Source organism: Ornithorhynchus anatinus, chromosome 2, assembly GCF_004115215.2.
Source record: "Ornithorhynchus anatinus isolate Pmale09 chromosome 2, mOrnAna1.pri.v4, whole genome shotgun sequence".
Classification (NCBI taxonomy): Eukaryota; Metazoa; Chordata; class Mammalia; order Monotremata; family Ornithorhynchidae; genus Ornithorhynchus; species Ornithorhynchus anatinus.
Genome location: NC_041729.1, coordinates 105,549,577 through 105,574,704, shown reverse-complemented (window position 1 = coordinate 105,574,704; position 25,128 = coordinate 105,549,577). Strand labels below are relative to the sequence as shown.

Genomic DNA, 25,128 nt, shown 5'->3' with positions numbered 1-25,128 from the left:
CTGGACTAAGAGCTGTTTTTCTTGAACTGAAGCCTGCAAAATTCGAAGAATCCACAGTAGGTTAGTCTGTTTCTGACTCAAGTCCAATGGGGCTTTAATTGAAGCTGCACAAATGCCAGTTTGCTGGGCTTAAGCCATACCACTATGACCCTTCGGCATTTTGCAATTTATCTTTACTTCCAGGCACTTAATCTGAAGGATTAGCCATAATATAAAAGAAGCAGACAGACCCAATAGCGCATTTGCAGAAGGGCCCGATCTGATGTTCCGCCTCACAACAATCAATCAGTGGTATTGAGCGCTTACTGCACGCAGAACACTGTACTAAGTGCTATGAAGAGTTCAATAGAGTAGTCAAACATGATCCCTACCCTCAAGGAGCTCACAGTCTAATGGGGGCAGGAGACATTAAATTAAATAGGAGAGGCAGCAGAATACAAGGAAATGGACATAATTGCTGTGGGGCTAGGAGAATGTCGAGCATCAAAGTTCTTAAGGGGTAAAGACCCAAGTTCCCAGTGATGCAGAAAGGAGGACAAATAGAGTGGGGAAATGAGAAGTTAGTCAGGGAAGACTTCCTGGAAGAGATGTGATTTTAGCAAGACTCATATGAGTCCATCTGTGGTGGGAGGCCCCTGGACGGCTTTCCCCGGAGACATAGGTTCAGCCTTTTCCAATAGCTCTCCCCAGTCGGCCTTGGGGACGCAGGCCAGATCAACGTCCAACTTGAACTTCTTCCAGAAATCTCATTTTCCCTGCAGGTTCACTGGGTCTTCTTATCTCTCTGGCCACTAGTTCTCAGTCTCTTTTGCAGGCTCCTCCTCTGCCTCCCACTCCCTAACTGCAAGTGTCCCTCAAGGTTCAGTTCTGTGTCCCCTGCTATTCTCCATCTACACCCACTCGCTTGGAGAACTCATTCCATCCCATGGCTCTATCACCTCTATGCGAATGATACCCAAATTACATCTGCAGCACTAATCTCTCTCTGCGGTCTAGCACTTCCTCCTGCCTTCAAGACATCTCTACTTGGAGGTCCTCCCGTCATCTCCAATTTAGCATGTCTAAAACAGAATTTCTTATCTTCCCAACAAAACCCTGTCCTCCCCCTGATTTTCCCATCACTATCGATGGCCCTACCATCCTTCCTGTCTCACAAGCCTGGCACCTTGGTATTATCCTTGACTCCTCTCATTCAAACCACATTTTCAATCCATGAATAATTCTTGTCAATTCCACCTTCACATCTCCAAAATCTCCCCTTTAATACCATGTTAATCCAATCATCTTCTTCCACCTTGATTACCTTGATTATCAGCCTCCTCGCTGACCTCCCAGCCTCCTGCCTCTCCTTACTCCAGTCCATGTGTCACTCTGCTGCCTGGATCATTTTTCTATTAAATCATTCAGGCCGTGTTTTCCCACTCCTTATGAACCTCCAGTGGTTACCCATTCACCTCTGTATCAAACAAAAATTCCTCACCATTGGCTTTAAAGCACTCAATCAACTTGCCCCCTCCTACCTCACCTTGCTCCTCTCCTACTACAACCCAGTCCATACACTTCGCTCCTCTAATGCTAACCTCACTGAACTTCCATCTCGTCTATCTCAATGTCAACCTCTTGCCCACCTCCCACCTCTGACCCATAACGCCCTCCCTCCACATAATCGACAATTACTCTCCCCACCTTCAAAGCCCTAGTGATGGCACTTCTCTTCTACGAGGCCTTGCCTGACTAAGCCCTCCTTTCCTCTTCTCCCACTCTCTTCATTCATTCATTCAATAGTATTTATTGAGCACTTACTATGTGCAGAGCACTGTACTATGTGCTTGGAATGTGCAAATCGGCAACAGATAGAGACACTCCCTGCCCATCGACAGGCTTACAGTCTAATCGGGGGAGACAGACAGACAAAAACAATAGCAATAAATAGAATCAAGGGGATGAACACCTCATTAAAACAATAGCAATAAATAGAATCAAGGTGATGCACATCTCATTAACAAATAGAGTACTGAAAATATATACAATTGAGCGGAGGAGCACAGTGCTGAGGGAAGGGAGAGGGGGAGGAGCAGAGGGAAAGGGGGGAAAAGAGGGCTTAGCTGAGGGGAGGTGAAGGGGGAGGAGAGGGGGAGCAGAGGGAGCAGAGGGAAAAGGGGAAGCTCAGTCTGGGAAGGCCTCTTGGAGGAGGTGAGCTCTAAGTAGGGTTTTGAAGAGGGGAAGAGAGTTTGGCGGAGGAGAGGAGGGAGGACATTCCAGGACCGCGGGAAGACGTGGCCCAGGGGTCGACGGTGGGATAGGCGAGAACGGGATAGTGAGGAGGTGGGCGGCAGAGGAGCGGAGCCTACGGGGTGGGCAGTGGAAAGAGAGAAGGGAGGAGAGGTAGGAGGGGCAAGGTGACGGAGACCCTTGAAGCCTAGAGTGAGAAGGTTTTGTTTTGTGCAGAGGTTGATAGGCAACCACTGGAGGTTTTTAAGAAGAGGAGTGACATGCCCAGAGCGTTTCTGCAGGAAGATGAGCCGGGTAGCAGAATGAATAATAGACTGGAGCGGGGAGAGACAGGAGGAAGGGAGATCAGAGAGAAGGCTGACACAATAATCCAGCCGGGAAATTATGAGAGCTTGTACCAGTAAGGTAGCCGTTTGGGCGGAGAGGAAAAGGTGGATCTTGGCGATATTATAAAGGTGAAACCGGCAGGTTTTGGTGACGGATCGGATGTGTGTGGTGAACGAGAGAGCCGAGTCAAAGATGACACTGAGGTTGCAGGCTTGAGATACAGGAAGGATGGTAGTACCATCCACAGTGATAGGGAAGTCAGGAAAAGACTTGATCCCTTTATTAATCCCCCCTCTCAGCCACACAGCACTTATCTGCATATCTGTAATTCATTGATTTATATTAATGTCTGTCTCCCCCTCTAGATTGTAAGCTTGTTCTGGACAGGGATTGTGTTTAACACTTTATTGTACTCTCCCAAGCGCTTAGTACATGCTGCAGGAGGCTCTCAATCATATTTATAAATACAACAATGAATGAATGGATCCATCCCAGGTCTATAAGGGGCAATTGTTCTCAACTCCCACCCTCCAAGGGCTGCATGCCCATTCTCAGTATTCCCCCCATATCCTTCATGACCTCTCCTGTATTTAGATCTGGACAGCATCAGCGTGAACAACCCATCAGCAGGGCCGAACTTTAGGGGATCAGTGACCTATCTGCCCAGAACAAGCCAGGCAGAGGCCAAAACACTTATCAGGCTCTCTGGAGTCATTCCCTGGTGGTTATCATTCATGGTAATGAGGAAAGGAACATGGGAAATGGGGGTGGTCAGTAGGTGCATGGTTGTCTGGTCCCTGCAAATGGGTGGATGATTTTCCTCAACTTTTGAAAATATTCTTCATTTAATATCAGCATCAGCCCTGATTAAGCTCCTACTTTATACAGAACCCTATACTAGACATTCATTATGTGCAGAACACTCTGCAAGTGTTGACTGTAGGCAGAGCGCTGTTCTGATTATCCGCATTGTGCAAATAATAATAATGATGGTATTTGTTAAGCACTATGTGTTGAGCAATGTTCTAAGTGCTGGGGTAGATACAAGGTAATCAGGTTGTCCCACGTGGGGCTCACAGTCTTAATACCCCATTTTGCAGATGAGGTACCTGAGGCATAGACATGTTAGGTGACTTGCCCCAAGTCGCACAGCTGACAAGTGGCAGAGCTGGGATTAGAACCCACGACCTCTGACTCCCAAGCCCGGGCTTTTTCCACTATGCCATGCTGCTTCTAATCCCTGCCCTGGAGAAACACGCAGTTAGATTTTGAGCTCCCTGTGGGCCAGAGATCATGTTTTTACCCCATCTGTTAGTACAGTGCTTTGCGCGTAGTAGCACGGAATAAATACTATTACTACCAATGGGGCAGATAGCGACATAAAATATTGAATGCTTCCCAGAAAATGGTGTCAATCTGTTAGACCAGCAAGGTTGTCTTCCTTTAGGGTGTAAACCCCTTGTGGGCAGAGAACCTGTTTCCTAACTTGCTTATATTGTACTCCCCTAAGCATGCACACCATAAGTGCTCAATGAATACAATTGATTGATCCTGTACCCAGTACGTTCCAAGTGGAAAAAAAGTGGTTAGGCAGCAACTAGGATCCAAGAGGCATGAAAGTGCATTCTAATACTTGTATCCCCTAATTTATTTAAATGTCTGTTTTCTGCACCTAGACTGTAAACTCCTTGAGGGCAGGGATCATTCATTCATTCGTATTTCTACCTACTCTGTTACACTGTACTCTCCCAAGTGCTTACTTCAGTGCTCAACCCACGGAAAGTGCTGGGCAAAAATCATTTATTGATCCAAGTTTCTTGTTAAATCATCCAGCATGGCTGCGTAGACTAAATCACCAGAACTAAGCTAACTATGCATCCCTGCTTTACTCTGCTGGCAAATGGGAATGAATCGGACAGGGCACTCTAGCTGTGCTATCATCAAGCAGTCTCAGGATCCTGGTGAACTTCTGAGCAGCCAAACTTTGCTTAGTAATAATAATAATAATAGTGATATTTGTTAAGCACTTACTATGTGCCAGACACTGTACTAAGTGTTAGGGTGGATACAAGCAAAAAGCAAATCGGATTGGACATAGTCCCTTTCCTGCATGAGGCTCACAGTCTTAATCCCCCTTTTACAGATGAGGTAACTGAGGCACAGAGAAATGAAGTGACTATCTGAGAAATGACCATGAGTCTCATGTGGAACAGGGATTGTATCCAACCTGATTTTGTATCATCTACCCTAGTGCTTAGTACAGTGCTTGGCACACAGTACTTAACACACAGCACAATAATTATTATGAGTAGAAAATCTTTCACCCCTTCTGAACCAAAGAAAAAAACAGAGCGAACCCCGGGAAATAACCACACAATCTGAGAGACAGAAATGGCTTACCTCTCCCCTACCCTCCTCTATCTAGCTAAGGGCCGATCCAATGCATACCTTCAAGCAGAAGGTTTAATATGATTGAAATTCAAAGGGATATTTTGGTCTAAGTCAGGCCTATGCGGATTCATCGAGATCTCCTAAGGCGTCTTGAGTGTACGACGCAGGTGTTTGTCTCGTCCCAGGCCGATGGGGGAAACTTGATTTTCTAACTAAACACCCTGCCCATTGGCAGCCAATCCCTTCCCTTCGACTGACAGCTGCCCTGCCCTGTTCCTGGCCTGCCCCATCCCTTCCTCTGCCCTGCCCCAAGTCCACACTCTCTTGTCCTTTCCCCTGGCCCATCCCTCTCCTGACCCATGAGTATCTTCCCTCAGGGCCCTGGTCACGGATCTCGGCTGAATCACGGCCAAGCCGCTAGACCTGAGCTACTGGGCCTGAGCCGCTGGACCTGTACATAGTATCCATCCAGGACCCGAGAACATTCCGACCAGGCTAGGACCAGCCTGGAGTAGTGGACAAAGCACAGGCCAGGGGGTCAGAAGGATCTGAGTTCTAATCCCGGCTCTGTCACTTGTCTGTTGTGTGACTTCAGGCAACTCACTTCACTTCTCTGGAAGATGATTTACCGCATCTGAAAAATGGCCATGAAGACCATGAGCCTCATATGGGATTATGGACTATGTCCACCCTGATTAATTTGTAATCTATGCCCCACGTTTAGTACAGTGCCTGACACACAGTTAGCACTTAATACCATTAAAAAAACAAAACAAAAAACCTCTGGCTCAGGCTGAGGTCTTGCAGACAACCAGAGTTTTTGTCTGTTTTGACAGTCTTCCAGGCCAACTAGACAGGAATTGTGTCATAGAGGACCTCTGAACCTTTCTGGATTGTGACGCTGCTAGCTCAGTGTTGGTGCCTGACCCAGGGGAAAAGGATTTCCCATTGAGCAGAGCTTCAGCTCCTTCACTGTACTTCTGGCTCAGCACCAGTTTGAAACCAGGAAATTGGGCTTGCTGGTTCCTAATAAAAATTATTAATCTCTTACTTGTTAAGGGCTTTCTGTGTGCCAAGCACTGTACTAAACCATGGGTGGATACGAGATAAGTCAGACACAGACTCTACCCCATGTAGGAGGGAAAACAAGTAGTTAGTCCCATTTTACAGGTGAGGAAAACAAGGCACAAAAAAGTTAATAGACTTGCCCAAGGTCACCCAGCAAGCAAGTGGCAGGGAACTAGGATTAGAGCCAAGTCCTCTGACTCTCAGACCTGGGCTCTTTCCACTAAGCCATGCTGCTTCTTACTTCCTCTAAGGAAGTAAGAAAGGAATCTTAGGACCTGAAACAGATATTGGGGTCGGGTGGAGACAGATGCAGGACAGGAGATGGGACAAGGCTGGAATAGGGGTAGGGGAAAGGACAAGAGAAACGAAACAGGGGCTAGGACAAGGATGGGAGCAGGGGCATGATTTTGGTTAGGAAAGGTGATTGGCATAGGCCTTGGTATAAATGCCTGGCCCTATCCACTGATATCTTACTGATGAGAAGGAAGTGAGTGCCTAGATCTATCATAAAAAATCTGACAAATTCATAACAAAAGACCTGTAATTTTCTGAGTCTGTTGCCAAGGTACTCCAATAGGTGATGTCTCTGTGAACTGAACTGTCCTTGAACTCTTCCCTTGAAATCATCCCCATTCTTCGTTTCCCTGGCTCTCCAGAATGAAGAGCTCTAATTGTCAGTCGTCTGTTAAGATGATTTTTGTCCTTTCCTACCACATTCTTAATTGGAAGTAGTGTCAGAAAAGCTGGTCTCGATAGTCACCAATTTTGCACCTGAACCTTTTACTTTTTCACACCCAAAAATGCACATAGAGAAGGTTCAATAGAATAGAAGGTACAGTTTCTTTCTCTGAAGCCTCCTCTTATGGCAACCTACTCATTGGGTCTCGCTCCCATCTCTGTCGATCCCTTCCCTCTGGCTTGGAAGTCCCTCCCCCTTCACATCTCACAGCCTACCACTCTCCCCATCTTTGAAGTCCTATTGAAATCACGTCCTCCAGAAAGCCTACCCTGTCTAATCTCTCATCTCACCACCCAATTCTTCCTCTACTGCAACTCCCAAGCACTTAGATCCTCCCGTCTAAACATTTAGGTACTTGCCCATTGCCCCCTCAACCAGCCCACCACACTTTTGTACAAATCTTTTTTTTTTTTTAATGGTATTTGTAAGCGCTCATGATTTACCAAGAGGTGTTCTAAGCACTAGGATAGATACAAGTTAATCGGGTCAGGTCAGACACAATCCCTTTCCCACATGGGGCTCTCACTCATCCCTAATTTACAGATGAGATAACTGAGGCACAGAGAAGTTAAGTGACTTGTCCAAAGTCACACAGCAGACACATGGCAGAGCTGGGATTAGAACCCAGATCCTTCTGACTCCAAGGCGAGTGCTCTATCTGCTAAGCCATGTTGCTTCTCCAATCTTGATATTTGGTCACTTCCCCCACCTGCAATTTAGAATCTGTCCCTTAAGCTAAACTGCAAACTTGTCCACTAGACTGTAAGCTTCTGGAGGTCAGGGATCATCTTCTTATATTGTATTCCCCCAAACTTGTAGTTCAATGTGCTGAACAGAGTGAGCACTCAGTAGATAGCATTGATTGAAGCCTTTATGATCTTATAGGGAGATTTGGTGGACAGGGACTATAAAACATATATTGAGAACAGGAGATTCATTCATTCAATAGTATTTATTGAGCGCTTACTATGTGCAGAGCACTGTACTAAGCGCTTGGGATGAACAAGTCGGCAACAGATAGAGACAGTCCCTGCCGTTTGACGGGCTTACAGTCTAATCGGGGGAGACGGACAGACAAGAACAATGGCACTAAACAGCGTCAAGGGGAAGAACATCTCGTAAAAACAATGGCAACTAAATAGAATCAAGGATTTAACTGGTAGGCCGTATGTTGGCCGCTGTCGGCGTGAGTGTCTGAGGGGGCTGAGCATCGGGGATCCAATTAAGAACAAGGACAAAAATCGCCTTAACAACACAAGACTGACAATTAGATGTCTTCATTCTGAAGAGCCAGGAGAAGCAAGAATGGGGATGATTTCAAGGGAAGAGTTCTAGGACAGTTCAGTTCACAGAGACATCACCTATTGGACTACCTCGACGACAGCCTCGGAAAATTATAGATCTTTCATTATGAATGTGGAAGATTCTTTATAATAAATCTGACTTCCTTCTCATCAGTAAAACATGTGTGGATAGGGCCAGGCATTTATACCACGGTCTGTGACAATCACCACTCGGGCTCCGGATCTGGACACAGAGGGGAGGACATGGAACGAGGGTTTCTGACACAACTACCTATGGCCCACCGGGATTTTTCCACATCCCTGGCCTCCAGTCCCCCCAGTCTGGCACCACACATGGCTCCCTTCCTGCTAAGGTTCTTGCGTGTGGAGAGGCAGGTGTGTAGCAAGCACATTCCCTTCCAGCTACGTCATCAGTCAGCATCGTGCTGCACAGCTGTTGTGCACGCCTGGAACGTCCTGTCTCTGGCCTGCAACGTCCTGTCTCTGGCCTGCAACACCCTCCCTCTTCATATCCAACAATTACTCTTCCATCCTTCAAAGCCTTTTTGAAGGCATATCTCCTCCAAGAGGCCTTCCCTGACTTAGCCCTCCTTTCCTCTCCTCCCAACCCCTTCTGTCACCCTGACTTGCTTCCTTTGTTCATCCCCCCACCCAGCCCCACAGCACCTATGCACATAACTAATTTTATCTATTTATATTAATGTCTGTCTCCCCCTGTAAGACTGTAAGATCACTGTGAGTAGGGAATGTGTCTGCTAATTTGATATATTGTACTTGCCCAAGCAGTTAATGCAGTGTTCTGCTCACAGAAAGTGCTCAGTAGGTATGACTGACTGACTTACCGGTCTCCCCGGAATTAGGTGGTCCACATACCTTGTTGCTAACTCAGTGCAGGTGCTGAACTGAGGATGGGATGATGACACTGAATCAGACAAGGACAAGCACCCATATCATCTCCGGGGAGATGGACAGGAAGACACACATGGAAAATAAAGTTAAGCCCACCATTGCTCCAATAGGAGTAGTAAAAATAATAATAATCATGTTGGTATTTGTTAAGTGCTTACTATGTGCCAAGCACTGTTCTAAGCGCTGGAGTAGATACAGGGTAATCAACTTGTCCCATGTGAGGCTCCCAGTCGTCATCCCCATTTTCCAGATGAGGGAACTGAGGCTCAGGGAAGTTAAGCGACTTGCCCAAAGTTACATAGCAGATAAGTAGCAAAGCTGGGATTAGAACCCATGACGTCTGACTCTCAAGATCGGGCTCTTTCCACTGAGCCATGTAGTGATGATAACGATGAAGCTCTTACTGTGTTCAAAGTACTGTATTCATATAGACCTGGCCCTGACTCCTAAAGGGGCTCACAATTCAAAAATGACAGGGAGGAGGGATTGGGGGAGGTTGTTGAAACACACATGAAGGAAGAAATAAGACAAAAGACAAGGGTGACAAGAGAGTAAAAGGAGCAGCTGCTCAAACCAACTGTCACAGAGTCACAGCTGTGGCCATAGCGGTGACCTTCTCTCCAGTTCTTGGCTGCTCCGGGATAGGGCATCCATGCATCAGATGGCCACAACCCTCCCGATGTTATATCAATTGCAGTGGCTTCTGTCCACACTGCAGGCCAGCCTGGGCTAGAGAAAAAGCACATCCCAACTATGAACCACAACCCACTATACACACCCTGCTGGCTTCCCAATAAAACACTGCCAAACTGATGTCTTCCATATCTTCGGGAAAGAGACATCAAGCTGGGAATGCTTCACCCAGTGACTAGCAGCGGGCAAAGTAGAATTTAATCCTTGTGATGGGCCTGTAAATTCTAGACAGAAAGCTCTTTGTGGGCAGGGAATGTGCTTGCTATATTGTTATATAGTACTCTCCCAAGCGCTTAGTACTGCGCTCTGTACATAGTAAGCACTCAGTAAATACTTTTGACTGACTGGCTGGCCTGGAATGCAGGCATTCCCCAGCATGTTTGAACATAAACCGGGTGTACGGTCCTTGAAAATGTGGTTGTGTCATGGAGTCTTGTCTTATGCCTTTGAGTCATTTCTGACCCGTAGCGACTCCAGGACACATCTCTCCCAGGATGCCCCACCTCCATCTGCAATCGTTCTGGGAATGCATCAGTAGAGTTTTCTTGGTAAAAATACAGAAGTGGTTTACCATTGCCTCCTTCCACACATTAAACTTGAATCTCCATCCTTGATTCTCTCCCATTCCTTTCTTACCCAGCACAGGAGAGTTTTGACTTGTGGCAGACTGCCTTCTACTTGCTAGCCACTGCCCAAGCTAGGAATGGAATTGGTATGCCTCTGCTTGACTCTTCCTCCCACAGCTGAGACTGGTAGAGTACTGGAAACTCTCCAGGTGCGATCCTTAGAGTGGTGTCACAGAGTAGATTCGTTTTTAAGCTTTCATAGTATAAATTAGGATTGATTCTACAACAATGGGCAAAATGAGGAATTTCTTCACGAATTGTATTTTGGAATTATAAATGTCTTTAAGTATTGTTTAATCTTTGAATAATTCAAGGCATAGCATCACAATGTTATATGAAGAGTCATAATATGATTATGAGTTTATGCAGAAGGCTACAGAAGTAGAAGATTTTTCTGTTTTACTGAAGATTTTTTCAATTGAGTGAAGAATTTGTCCAATTTAAGTAAAAGAGCAACCTACATCTTTTCTTCTTAATCTCTTTAAACCCTGCTGTCAGTTTAGTGGAAAGAGCACTAGCTTGGGAATCAGAAGTCCTAGGTTCTTTCTAGACCCCATCTGTAGCTGGATAATATGGCAAAGGACCACCCATGAACTATATATTAATAATGATATCATTTGTTAAGTGTTTACTATGTGCCAAGCTTCCACTAAGCACTGGAGAAGATGTAAAATAATCATATTGGATAGAGTTCCCATCCCACATGGCACTCAAAGTCTGAGGGAGGGACAAAATGTATTTGATCCCCATTATACAGTTGAGGAAAACTGAGGCACAAAGAGGCTAAGTGACCTGACCCAAGTCACACAGCAGGCAAGAAGCAGAGCCAAGATTAGAACCTTCATCTCCTACCTCCCAGTCCTTTGCTCCTTCCAGTAGACTGTGCTTCATCCTTGCTTCATCCTTGCGTAGCTTGAAAAATCCTTGCCTTGCCTTGAGCCCAACGTGGGACTAGGGCTGTGTCCAACATGATAAACTTGAATCTGTGGTGAGCCCACAACAAGCTGCCTTCTTAATGAGTGTTTGTGATCTCCTGAGTAACAACAAGGAAAATACTTTGCAAAGGCACTGAGATTCTCTACCTGAGGCAGGTGACTGTGGGTCTGTGCAGAGCAGAGCATGGAGAGAGATGGTGCTTTCTCTCCCTGTTCTACCCAGTAATGGGCTTGGACCAATCAATGACTGCATGTATAGCCCCAGCTGTGATGCCTAAGGCAGATTAAAGGTGCTCGTTTTGAAGCTTAAGGAGCACCTGGAGGCAGCACAGAAGCAGGCAAAGGGAATGCAAGAAGGAGTATAGAGAAGGGGCAGAGCAGCATTCGGAAGCAGCAGCAAGAAGCATCGACAGATCAGGCTTCTTTGACCACAGACTGGTACTGGACCCTTGGTGGAGTGAGTGTGTGTATATTTGTCACTCCCTTGCATGCTGGTAAAACTAAGTTAAAAACTTCCCACAGTAACTATGGTGAGCAGAAGTGTGGTTTGAACTCTACTACATATCACTGAGGGTCCCCTGGTCCAGGAAGTCATGGTTGGTACAAAGCTGGTGGGGTGGGAGAAGACTCGCAACAGCATCTACCCCATTGCTTAGACCATCGATTGCCAAATAGTAAGTTCTTAAGAAATAATAATGTTGGTATTTGTTAAGCACTTACTATGTGCAGAGCACTGTTCTAAGCGCTGGGGTAGATACAGGATAATCAGGTTGTCCCATGTGAGGTTCACAGTTAATCCCCATTTTACAGATTAGGTAACTGAGGCCTAGAGAAGTAAATACCATAATAATAATAATAATCCTGTATTTAAGGCCACTGTGGGAAGATGTGGAATTAGAAACTCCATCTAGCAGCAGCCATGACTTGAACCAAAAGACCAAAATCAGGATTTAATAACACAAAAGGGAAAGATAATAATCATGATATTTGTTAGGTGTTTTCTATGTGCCTACTATACTCAGTGCTGGGGTAGTTATGAGATAATCAGATCAGACACATTCCCTGTCCAACATGAAGCTCACAGTTTAAGTGGGAGAGAAAACAGGTATTAAATCTCCATTTTACAGATGAGGAACATGACTCACCAAGAAGTCAAGTGATTTGTCCAAGGTCTCACAGGAGGTAAGTTGCAGAGGTAGGATTAGAACCCAGATCCTCTGGCTCTCAGGCCCATGCTCTTTCCTTTAGAACCCTCTCCTTCCCCAAAACATCTCAACAGAAAGTGCTGAAGACCAGGTTTGCGAGATTGCATCGACAGATCCCGAAGATTAAGACTGAAGATCTGATTACCAGGGTCACCAGCTGCTTTGGGAAAAACTGGGAAGCAGCGTTGAAACTAAAATATCCCCACAGCTTAAGCTCATAGTGAAATTAACCCACCCCAACTTCCAGGCCTAGTTAGAAGTGAGAGCCATCTACCGATTAATCCTTACTTGGTGCAGAGCACTGTGCTGAACACCTGGAGAGTACAGTACGAGAGAATTATCTGGCACATTCCCTGCTCACGATGAGTTTACAATCTAGAGATGAGCTTGCAGCAGCACCCCTGCAGGTCTTTCTGGCTGGACTTCAGGGGAAGGAGGCAGAGTGTCTAGCCAAGTTCCATCCCTACACTCACCTCAATAGAGCTCTGATCAGTCCCCAGAAGGGTGGAGCTTTGTAACCTATTGGCCAAGAAACTTGTCCTCTTCCAGATTATCCCTCTGGCCCACGTGAGGAGAGATGGGAAACTGACCATCTGGATGGACTGAGCGAGCATGGGACCTTGTTCTTTAAACCTAGCGGTAATTAATTTTAATTTCCAGCTTCCTAACTAGACTGAAAGCTCCTCGAGAGCAGGTATCATGTTTACTGACTCTATTGGACTTTCCCAAGCACTTAATGCAGCCTCTGCACACAGTAAGCGCTCAATAATACCACTAATAGATTGACTGATTAAACCCAGGTATCATCCTGAAAATTAAAGGCCGTATCCCCTTGTGACTACATTTTTTTTTTTTATGGTATTTGTCAAACACTGTTCTAAGTGCTGGGGTAGATACAAGTGAATTATGTTGTGTCCCACAAGGGGCTCAAGGTCCAAGTAGGAGTAGGTGAAACTTGCAGCCTGTGTTGCAAACTCAAGGGTGAGAAGGAGGGCAGGGATGGACATTTTGGAGGCCTGTGGCCCAGCTCATCTGGACCGCCAGCAGATGTGTTAGCGCAGGATATCACAGAGAGTAGGCCAGGAAGATTACCAGAAAAGATTGGTTTTTCTCTTCGGCCAGGCTGGTAATGTCTTCTTAGCTCGGCAGATTTCCCTTTCAAATTCCTTCTTCCCACCTTGCAAATACATTGCCCTGACTTTCTTCTGAAGGAGGTTCCTCATCCCTTTGGTCTGGAGATGAGTGGCAGTTCTTCAGAGCAGCCAGAATCCAGACTCCCCTGGGTCCCCACACTGCTTATCCTAGAGGACTAGATCTAGATGGTGATGGAAGACAATTCTCAGGGATGCGGGGAAACCGCTGATAATAATTATTGTTATTGTAGTACTTAAGTGTTTACTGCATGCCAAGCTCTGTTCTAAGCACTGGGGAAGGTACAAGTTAATCAGATTACACACAGTCCCTGTCCCACATGGCGTTCACACTCTTAATCCCCATTTTGCAGATGAGGTAACTGAGGCACAGAGAAATTAAGTGACTTGCTCAAAGTCACAGAGTAGACAAGTAGCGGAGCTGGGATTAGAACCGAGCTCCTCCTGATTCCCAAGGTCATGTTCTGTCCAATAAGCCGCACTGCTGGGTAGCCACTGATGTAGTCTCCAAGGTAATGTCATGGGTGAAAAGCCCCTAGGTCCCATACCTACCTAAAGAGACTCATCTCATGCCATGTCCAAGATTGCTTCCCCCAAGCCTGCTTCCTGGATCCCTATATTAGGCTTCCCCACCCCCAGCCAAGCTCCACGAGACAGCGTACCAGGGTTCCTAACAAAAGCAATCTGATGACAGCATTAGGAGTCTTGCCCTTTTTTGTGGTATTTTTTAAGCGCTTACTATGTGCCAGGCATTGTTCTAAGCACTGGGTTCAGCACAAGGTAATCAAGTTGGACATAATCCATGTGTCACATGGGGCTCACACTCTTAAATCCCTATTTTGCAGATGAGCTAACCGAGGCACAGAGAAGTGACGGTCACACAACAGACAAGCGGCAGAGCCAGAATTAGAACCCAGCTCCTTCTGACTCCCAGGCCCAGGGTCTATCCACTAGGCCACACTGTTTCTCACTGCTTGTCCTTGAGCCTCAGGTTGCCCTGTTCAGGCAGAGATCCAGGAGGCAATAACTCCATTTCTCTAACCAGGCTCCTGTCCCCAGAGACTTACAGATAGGAGCAGTTAGGGCTTCAGCTCTAGGGGGAGGACAGGTGATCTCCCCTACCCTTCTGGGCCCCCCATGTCCTCTGCCAAGCTCAGGATCCATTGGCTTCTTCAATTCTCCTGCAGACTTTTCTATTTGATAGCCTTTAGTCCCCTGGACCCACCGATGTATCCTCTCTCCTCACTCAAACCAGCCAACCTCTCTGAGCCCACTGGTTCGACCACCAGCGGGATCCCTAGAGGCTCGCAGGATTGCTTTAGCCTCAGACTTCATATGACCTAGTCAGTCAACTGTATTTATTGAGCTGTTACTGGGGCAAAGCTTTGTACTAAGCATTGAAAGAGTACAAAATAACAGTGAACAGATACTCCCTGCCCACCGTGAGCTTACAGTCTAGAGGACAAACTTAAGAGTAGGTGGCTGGGAATCAGAACACCTGAGTTCTAGTCCCCACTCCACCACTTGCCAGCTGTGTGACCTAGGGAGAGTCACTTAAATGTAAAATGAGAGTAAGAACACTGCTCTACCTAAATCGATCAATCAACTGTTATTTATTGAGTGCTTACTGTGGACAATGGGTGGCCCATGGCTGAAAAGGATCCTCCCAACCCCCTTTCTCTCCCTTCCCCTCCTCTCCAGTCCCCTCAGGCTGCTTGGTTGACAGAGGACTGTCCTGTAATTGGCAGTGACCGAGGCTGGAGGAATGCTCACTCCATTTTTCTCACCCAGACCTAATGCAATGCAGGAGAGATGCTAATTACTCGGGGAGCTCTCTGCTGGCTTTTCTGGGTCAGAGCTTAATTGATTCAGTTTTGGAGGAAGCCAAAACTACAGGACAAGACTGTCATTTCCCCTTTCCGTTGGGAGTCACTGGCCACTGACAATTAAAAGCCCAGGACCAAGCAATCATCAATCAGTAAGAGAATCCCTGACACTTCTCAGGAGTGAAGGATCCTGCCTTAATAACAGGGATCAATAATGTATATAAAGAGTCTCTCTCCAGTTTACCGACTCCCCCAGCCTTGCAGGTTTTAACTATAAGTCTCTGCTCTTTCCACAGAGCTGTGGTTCAATCTCATCTTCAGCAAAGGAATCTGGTAACAGGCAGTGGGGTAATAATAATGGTATTTGTTAAGCTCTTACTCTGTGTCAAGCACTGGGGTAGATACAGGATAATCTGGTCAGACAGTCCCTGTTCCACATGGGGCTCTCCCCATTTTTACAGATGAGGAAACAGGGGCACAGAGAAGTTAAATGACTTGCCCAACGTCACCCAACAGACAAGTGGAAGAGTCAGGATTAGAAATCGGGTCCTTCAGGCTCCCAAGTCTGTGCTCTATCCACTAGGCCACGCTTCTTCCAATGGCCTAGTGATAACCAAGAGTTACCGAGAGTCTCAGCTCCAAAGAAAAGTGGAATTTGTGTGGGGGTCAGAGCAGGCAAGACAGGAAAACTAGTGTCTAAACAAAAATTCTCTCCTGACAACGGGCAATTAGGTGGAGGCAAAAGTCATTAGTATATGGCCTTGGAGCAGCAGCAGTCGGTGAACGCCCTGTTCATCTCCGGTAGGGAATTTGAAAGGACAGAACTAGGTTCAAGGGATTCTCCAAACAGTTTCTCACACATGGAGATGGAGGAAGCCAGGAACCAGATTCTTCCAAAGAAGGAAGTGTGGCTGGAGGCTTGGCAGGAGACAGCGTCTGCTCCCATGTGGTCATTTAGAGCTTTTAATTTCACCCGATATTATAATAATAATGTTGGTATTTGTTAAGCGCTTACTATGTGCAGAGCACTGTTCTAAGCGCTGGGGTAGACACAAGGGAATCAGGTTGTCCCACGTGGGGCTCACAGTCTTAATCCCCATTTTACAGATGAGGTAAGTGAGGCACAGAGAAGTTAAGTGACTTGCCCACAGTCACACAGCTAAGTGGCAGAGCCGGCATTCGAACCCATGACCTCTGACTCCAAAGCCCGTGCCCTTTCCACTGAGCCATGCTGCTTCTCTATGCGATTAATGGCACCAGGGCTTGGGCCATGACTTGCCAATCAATCGATGGTAATTATTGAGCGCTTACCACATGCAGAGCTCTGAACTTGAGAGCGTACCCTACGACAGAGTTGTTAGACCCAATCTCTGCCCTCAAGGAACTTAACCCCATACAATCTTCCCCCTTGTTATCATCATCAGGACTTACTGATCATCTGCTGAATTTGAAGTAGTCTACTGGGTACCTATAGTAAACTCACTGAGGGCAGGGAATGTGTTTGTTATACTGTACTCTCCTAAGTGCTTAGTACAGTGCTCTGTACACAGGTGCTCAATAAATACAACTTACTGACTAAAGTGCACTGTCCGGAGCACCACTATAATGGACACATACTGTGTACCGAACACTGCACTGTTTAGAAACATACAATACAAATAGAAGGCAGAGCCCCTGCCCATTTAATGGGAGAGATGGGGAGACCCTCACTGCATGCATACAATGGGAATGACGATAAAAATATTGATTCAACTGGCAAAATTAAAAGTAAGCAAAAATGAATAATAATGATTGTTAATTATTAAGTGCTTACTCTATGCTAAACACTGTGGTAGATTCAAGGTAATTAGGTCAGACCCAGGAGGTACTGTGGTGTAGTGAAAAGAGCTTAGGTCCGGGAATCAGGAGACTTAAGTTCTATTCTAGGCCCCAGTTATGCCACTGGCCTGCATCACCCTTAAGTAGTCACTTAAACTCCCTGTGCCTCGGTGTTCTCATCTGTAAAGTGGGGTTAAGATAACTGTTCTTTCTCCCTCTCAGACTATGGATTACCTGTGGGACAAAGACTATCTCTGCTCTTTTTAACATGAATCTATCCTAGAGCTTGGTACATAGTCATGCCAATACTAGAGTAACGGTAATATTAGGAATACTACTTATAATAGTGGTGGTAGTAAGTAATAGTGGTAACAGTTATAATGGTGGTGGAGTGTGAATGCAAGGAAAATGACTAATGGGATAATCTGTCCATAATGGGGAGATCGGTCGGGGAAGGTCTTCTGAAGAAGGTGGTTTTTTGGGGGGTTAGGAGGTGAGGAGAGCTGTGTCCTGGAATATTTAAGTAAGGAGGGCTTGAGCAAAGGGTGGGAGACAGAAGATTCAAGAGTGAGGAACAAAGAGTGCAAGCTGGGGTGTAGGGGGAGGAGAGAGTGAAAAAGTAAGAAAGGGAAAGCTGAGAGCTCACCTCCAGGAGGCCTTCCCAGACTGAGCTCCCCTTTCCCTTTGCTCCCCCTTCCCTCCCCACCACCCTCTACTCTTCCCCCTTCCCCTCCCCACAGCACTGTGCTCATTGGTATATATTACTACCTTATTTATTTTGTTAATGTGGTGTATGTCTCCTTGCTTCTATTTATCTTGATGATGTTGTCTTGTTTTGTTTTGTTCTGTTTCGCTTTGCTGTTTGTCTCCCCCGTTTAGACTGTAAGCCTGCCACTGGGCAGGGATTGTCTCTATCTGTTGCCAAATTGTACATTCCAAGCGCTTAGTACAGTGCTCTGCACATAGTAAGTGCTCAGTAAATGTTATTGAATGAATGAATGATGGGGAGCCTTGAATCCAACACTCAGGGGTTTCTGTTTGAATCGGAGATGTTGCCATACCTAAATGACCTGGGAAGAGAAAGAGGGCCATGAGTATGAGCCCACTGGAGAAGACTGAGACAAAGCGAAGCAAGACAGAAAAACGAAGCAAGACAGAAAAAGAGGCAGGCCGAGAAACGAGGCTGAAAATCTGGGGCCTCTTCAAGTTGTCTCCGTGGGTAAGTCCTCTTCGGCCTCTTTCTCCATATGGCAGAGTGATCCCCTCTGCGCTTCTGCCATTTCTGGGGTCTGACGTCCCTGGAGCTGCTGTCCCCTTCTCCCAGCCCCAACTGGCCCAGGGGACCCCTACCCCCACGGGCACCCACCCAGGAATCAAGGTTTATGCATTCATCTCCAGTCGGAGAGAGTTGGGGTGCAGGGGTAAAGAACCAGCTGCAGGAGGCGCCTAAAGGGTCACGGATAATTACACCCTCAGAGCTGGCGGGACGCCCTGGCCCCAAGCCCGGCTGGGCAGGTGACCCTCCGTCCTGTTGGTGGAGGCAGGGAGGGGCAGAAGTGTCCCTCACAGGTGGCTGAGTGGAACCACGGTGGGCCTCGCGGCAGGGGAGGCGGCCTGGGCGTCCCAGACAGCTCTACCTATGAAGCTGCAAGATCGATCGTCGGTGATGACGCTGGGCTGGGCCCACCCGAGAGGCCGGCTGTTCGGGGCTGGGGAGGCATTGCCCTCGCACCCCGGGAGATGACACCATAAAGCTGGGAACCTAGGGTACCTCACTCCCACTCCCCTCGCCTCCCGGATGGAGCTGCTGCACAAGGCCTGGGACTTCTTTGCCCAACACGAGAGTGTGACGGGCTACAGCCTCCTGGGGCTGCTGACTGTGGGAGGGGAGATCCTGTTCTCCTTGTCGGCATTCCAGTGTCCCTGTGGTGACAGGAGCTTCACTTATGGGCTAGTGTACCTCCTGGCCCCGGCCCTGGCCCTGTTGTTTCTGGGCTACATCCTCAACGGCCAGACGTGGAAGCTCTTCACGGGTATCTGGCTGAACCCACGGAAAGTCTTCCCACCCGAGAAGCGCTGCCATTTCTTTTACATCCTCGGGAAGATCTCCCTGCAGGTGTGCATCGCCCCAGTGATGTGGATGTCCGTGGCCCTGCTCAACGGCCAGTTCTACGTCTGTGCTGTGAGTGGCTCGCCTGCATCCTGGCGCCGGGCTGGGCTGTGTGCCCATGTGTCCGGCCCGTGCCTGGAGGAGCTGCCGCGGGTGGCCTGCAACCAAACCGTCCTGCCCCCAGCCCAGGCTGAGGACATCGTCAGGAAGCTGCGGGCAGAATCGCAGGTGAGCACGGTGGTCATGGGGTGGACTGGGTTGTCTGCACTGTGGTTTGGGGTGCATCCAGAGGAATGAGAAGCAGCATGGAGTAATGGATAGAGCACAGGCTGGGACTTAGAAGGTCATAGGTTCTAATTCCAGTTCTGCCACTTCTCTGCTGTGTGACCTTGGGCAAGTCATTTAACTTATCTGCCTCAGTTACCTCATCTGCAAAATGGGGATTGAGACTGTGAGCCCCATGTGGGACAGGGACTGTGTCCAACACAATTTGCGTGTTGAATTATGCAGATCATTGAACTTGGCATCTACTTGTGTGGAGAGCACTGTTTTGGGGCACATGCTGTGTACAAAGCACTATAATAGACTCGTACTGTAGTTTTGTGGGATCAGATTGCATTGTACCTACCCCAAAGCCGAGGACAGGGCTTGGCAATTAGTAAGAGCTTATCAAATGCTAGTTTTTAAGAGTAGGTGATGGGTCTTGAGGGTCTTGGATTGATACAAAATGTCCTGCTCCATCATGGGGAAGCTTCCCTTCATCCTTGATCTGTTCCTGACCCAATCACTGTTCCTCCATCACTGAAACCTGGCTCTCCCCAGACAATACTGCCTCCCCTTGGGCTCTCTCCAGAGGGGGCCTCATCTTCACCCACTACCCCAGGTTCACTGGGAAAGGTGGAGGTGTTGGCTTTCTTCTTGCATCCTAATGCCTCTTTTGCACCAACCCACCTCCCCCAACCCCTTCTTTCCCTTCCTTCGAGCCCATATCATCCACCTCTACCACCCAATCCAGATTCTAGTAACGATCATCTACCACCCCCCTTGTCCCTCCTCCAACTTTTTTAAAGACGTTGATCCTTTTCTCATATTTCTTCTCTCTTTCTTTATCCCTATATTTATGCTTGAGGACCTCAATGTCCACAAAGATGCTCCTGACAACCCTTCCACTGCCCGCTTTCTATCACTCCTCAGTTTGACTGACCTCCTGTTCCACCCCACCTCACCCACTAGCCATCTTGGGCACACACTCTATCTCATCATCTCTTGCCACTGCACACTCTCTACCCTCACCAACCAACCCCGAAATCCCTCTATCTGACCACAACTTCCTCACCTGCCTTCTCTCCCACACATCTCCTCCCTGCAAATCTGGGCTGTTCCCCCACAGAGGCCTCCGTTATTTTGGCCTCATCCAATTTTCTCAAGTAATTATGCCCCATTTAGCCTCCACACCCAAACTACCTTCCCTTGTTGACCAAATTAATGATACCACCCTCTCCACTGAACTCAAGTCACTCACTCCCTTATCCCTTCATCAATCTTGTACTACTACCCCGCAGGCCTGGATCACCTGTACAGTCCGCTTCCTTTGCTCTTGTGCTTGAGCCTCAGAGAATTGCTGGCAGAAATCTAGGCATCAGGCCGACTTCATCCATTTCAAGTTTATCCTTTCACACTTTAACACTGCCTCCTAATCAGCCTGGCAAAATTATTTCTCCATCCTTATTGACACCGATGCCCATTGCCTTTGTCAGTTGCTCCAAACGTTTAACTCCTTCTTCAAACCCACTGTCCTCCTGCCTTCCCCACCCCTTGCCCCCAATACCTTGACCACCTACTCTATTGAGAAAATTGAAACTACCAGGCATGATCTCCCTAAAATCTCCCCTGCCTCTTCCCAGTCCTCGCCCCTTCCTGCCCCTTCTTCAACTCTCCCATCTTTTCCAGCTGAATCTCTAGAGGAAATATCCTGCCTCCTCTCAAAATCCACCCCGTCCATCTGCATACCCTACCTTATTCCTTTGCACCTTATTAGAGAAGCAGCATGGCATAGTGGATAGAGCACGGGCCTGGGAGTCAGAAGGTCATGAGTTCTAATCCCAGCTCCACCATTTGTCTGCTGTGTGACCTAGGGCAAGTCACTTTACTTCTCTGTGCCTCAGTTACCTCATCTGTAAAATGGGGATCAAGACTATGAGCCCCACGTGGGACAGGGATGGAGTCTAACACAACTTGCTGTATACACCCCAGCACTTAGTACAGTGCCTGGTACACAGTAAATGCTTAACAAACACCATTATTATCACTATTATTATTAAAATACTTGTTCCCTTCCTTCTTCCTTCCCTAAGTGCCATTTTCAACGGCTTCTCTCCAATGACTTCTTTGCCACTGCCATGTCCATGTCTCCCCTATCCTAAAAATATCCTCCCTTGACCCCATGGTTCCTTCCAGTTATCACCCCATCTCTCTCCTACCATTCCTTTCCAAACTCCTTGGGTGAGTTGTTTACACTGGCTATCTCAAATTCTTCTCCTCTTATTCTCTCCTTGAACCCCTCCAATCTGGTTTCTGTCCCCTTTACCCCAGAAACTGTCCTCTCAAAGGTCACAAGTGATCTCCTTCTTGCCAAAGGTAATAGCCTCTACTCTATCATAATACTCCTCGACCTTTCAGCTACCTTCAACACTGTCAACCAACCCCATCTCCTGGAAACATTATCCAACCTCAGCTTCACTGACACTCTCTTCTCCTAGTTCTCCTTTGATCTCTTTGGCCGCTCATTCTCATTCTCTTTCATGGCTCCTCCTCTGCCTCCCTCCACCTAACTATGGGAGTCCCTCAAGGTTTTGGGTCCCATTCTATTCTCCATCTATACCCACTTCCTTAGAGAAATTCACTCACATGGCTTCAACTACTATCCTTAAGTGGAAGATACCCAAATCTACATCTCCAGCCTTAATCTCTCTTCCTCTTTGTGGTCTCGCATTTCCTTCTGTCTTCAAGACATCCTTATTTGGATGTCCTCCCATCACCTCAAACTTAATATGTTTAAAACAGAATTTATCATCTTCCCACACAAATCCTGTCCTCCCCCTGACATTCCCTTCACTGTAGTTGGCACCACCATCCTTCCTGTCTCACAAGCCTGTCACCTTGGTGTTATCCTTGACTTCTCTCTTATTTAACCCACATATTCAATCCACCACTAAATTCTGTCAGTTTGACCTTCACAACAGCATGCTGAGAAGCAGCGTGACTTTGTGGCAAGAGCATGGGCTTGAGAGTCAGATCATGGGTTCTAATCCCATTCTGCCACTTGTCAGCTATGTGACTTTGGGCAAGCTACTCTGTGCCTGAGTTACCTCATCTGTAAAATGGGGATGAAGACTGTGAGCCCCACATGGGACAACCTGATTACCTTGAATCTACCCCAACGCTTAGAACAGTGCTTGGCATATAGTGCTTAACAAATACCATTATTATTATCATTAATAATAATAAAATCCTCCCTTTCCTCTCCATCCAAACTGCTACACATTAATCCAATCCCACCTGGACTATTGTACCAGCCTCTTGCCTCCTGTCTCTTCCAACTCCAGTCATTGACACTGCTGCCTAGATCATTTTTCTACAAAAACATTAAGGCCATGTTTCCCCACTCTTCAGGAAACTCTAGTGGTTGCCCATCTACCTCCGCATCAAACCGAAACTCCTCACCCTTGATTTTAAAGCACTTAATCACCTTGCCCCCTCCTACCTCACCTCATTGCTCTTCTATAACAAGCCAGACAGTACACTTTGCCCCTCTAATGCTAACCTCCTCACTGTACCTCGACATCATCCATCTTGCTGCTGGGCTCTTGCCCACATCCTGCCTTTGGCCTGGAACGCCCACCCTTCTCATATCCAACAGACAATTACTCTCCCCACCTTCTAAGCCTTATTTTTTTATGGTTATTGAAGGCACATCTCCTTCAAGAGGCCTTACCTGACTAAGCCCACCTTTCCTCTTCTCCCACTCCTTTCTGTGTTGCCCTGACTCACTGCCTGTATTCATCCCCCCTCCCAGCCCACAACACTATGTGCATATCTGTAATCTGTTCATTTATATTAATGTCTGTCTCCCTCTGCAGACTGTAAACTCATGGGCAGGGAATGTATCTGTTTATTGTTATATTGTTCTCTTCCAACTACTTAGTTCAGTGCACTGTACACAGCAAGTGCTCAGTATATACAGTTGACTGACTGATTCTTTTGGAGGCAGACTCAGCCCTAGGCAGAGGATGACCAGCAGGAGAAACTCTTTCTCCCTGTTGGACTTGGCACTTATTTCTCAGGGTTCTTTCTGGGCTGTTACCCTTTGGGCTGACTGTCACGGCCTAATAGATAGAGCATGAGCCCAGGAGTCAGAATGATTTGCGTTCTAAACCTGCTCCAACCACATTTGTCAGATAACTTAGTTTCTCTGTGCCTCATTTACTTCATCTGTAAAATGGAGATTAAGACTGTGAGCCCCAGGTGGGAAGGGACTGTGTCCAACCTGATTAACTTGTATCTACTCCAGTGCTTCCTACTGGCACACAGTTAGCACTTAACAAATACCATTAAAAAAAAAAGGCTGTCCTGCCAGTACCAAAGAGGAGCCTGGGGACTCTTCCCCCTGGCAGTAATGGATGCTGCTTCTCTTGTTTGGGTTGGGCTGAAGTTGCCTGGTTATTTCTTCCCCCATGTGATCATCTTCCCATCGCTAGGCAGGGCACCTCCTGTAGGCCAGGGATCATGACAGCTTCACGTATCTTTATGCCTCTGCCCAATGCCTAGCCCAGTGCCCTGGGCATTGTAAGCACAAACACATATCAGAAATCAGTCCATCGCTAAGACCCGTTCTCTAGGATGCGGCAGAAGCACCATGGTTGACTTTGCTCTGGGGTTACTCGGCAGCTGTTTGCTATTTGGGATTTGGGTGGGGAAAGGAGTGGGAAGTGGAGAAGGAGGCTCGGGAAGGACGGGAGCAGAGACATTAGGGAGTCAGTAGGGAGAGAAATAGGGAGGCAGGGAGAGCAGATAGAAAGGCAAATAGAGGAAAGGAGGGAAGGGCGGGGGAGGCAAGAAAGAGAAGGTGTCCCGTCACACTGTACTTCATTCATTCAATCATATTTATTGAGCACTTACTGTGTGCAGAGCCCTGTACTAAGCACTTGGAAGAGCACAATAAACAGATGCATTCCCTGCCCACTTCCATAGTCTGGAGGAATTAGGGGGTGTGGGGGAGAGGGGAGCAGCTCCCCTGATCAAGTTCCATCTGATGATGGATTTCTCTTTGTGAACCTGAATATCCCAGGAGTTCTGCTTTTTCCTCTAGATCATCGGCTGGAGCTTCATCTCATCCACCATGTTCATCTCGCTGCTGGCCACCTGCTATGGCCACTGCCGGTCCAACATGAGCCATGTCCAGATGAAGTTCTGGAAAATCTACCAGGATGAGGAAGTGGCCCAGCTGGACAAGAAGTTCAAGGACTACGCCGCCCGGATGAGTGCGAGGAACCTGGCTGAATTCTTCAAGGAGGAGATTCCTGAGTCCTTCGCCCTGCCCAGTTTCCAGGATTGGGAAGACGCCTCGGTGGTGGACTCCTTCAGCGTGAGTGAGGAGATTCTGAGCAGTCTCCATAAGATGGTGGAGAGAGACAAGAAGGGCAGCAGCCCCATTACAGGAGCAGCAGGAAACCTGACTCAAGCTAAGCAGCAGCCTGACCCTGCCCAAACACTCTGTCAGCTAGAGGAGAGCTGA

General features: G+C 47.4%; 1 protein-coding gene, 1 long non-coding RNA gene and 1 other non-coding gene across 3 annotated transcripts; 1 reads left to right on the top strand and 2 right to left on the bottom strand.

Moving 5' to 3' along the window:
* Positions 1–9,373: 9,373 nt before the first annotated feature.
* On the bottom strand, positions 9,374–11,394 carry LOC114806294. The gene is made up of 2 exons (XR_003754325.1): positions 11,142–11,394; positions 9,374–9,699 (listed from the first exon to the last, which is right to left on the bottom strand). It is a non-coding gene; the product is annotated as an uncharacterized LOC114806294 (long non-coding RNA).
* On the bottom strand, positions 10,319–10,456 carry LOC114809340. The gene has a single exon (XR_003757127.1). It is a non-coding gene; the product is annotated as a small nucleolar RNA SNORA7 (small nucleolar RNA).
* A 7,628-nt stretch (positions 11,395–19,022) lies between the features above and the next one.
* LOC114805417 (calcium homeostasis modulator protein 5-like) lies at positions 19,023–25,128 on the top strand. The gene is made up of 2 exons (XM_029046493.1): positions 19,023–19,562; positions 24,703–25,128. Exons 1-2 carry the CDS (start codon positions 19,023–19,025, stop codon positions 25,126–25,128), a joined length of 966 nt encoding a protein of 321 aa, XP_028902326.1.

Excerpts from the sequence above, each read along its gene's own strand:
- LOC114805417 (XM_029046493.1), top strand. The coding sequence starts at position 19,023 with ATGGAGCTGCTGCACAAGGCCTGGGACTTCTTTGCCCAACACGAGAGT. Across the intron at positions 19,563-24,702 it reads AGCTGCGGGCAGAATCGCAG|ATCATCGGCTGGAGCTTCAT; the intron begins GTGAGCACGGTG and ends TTTTTCCTCTAG.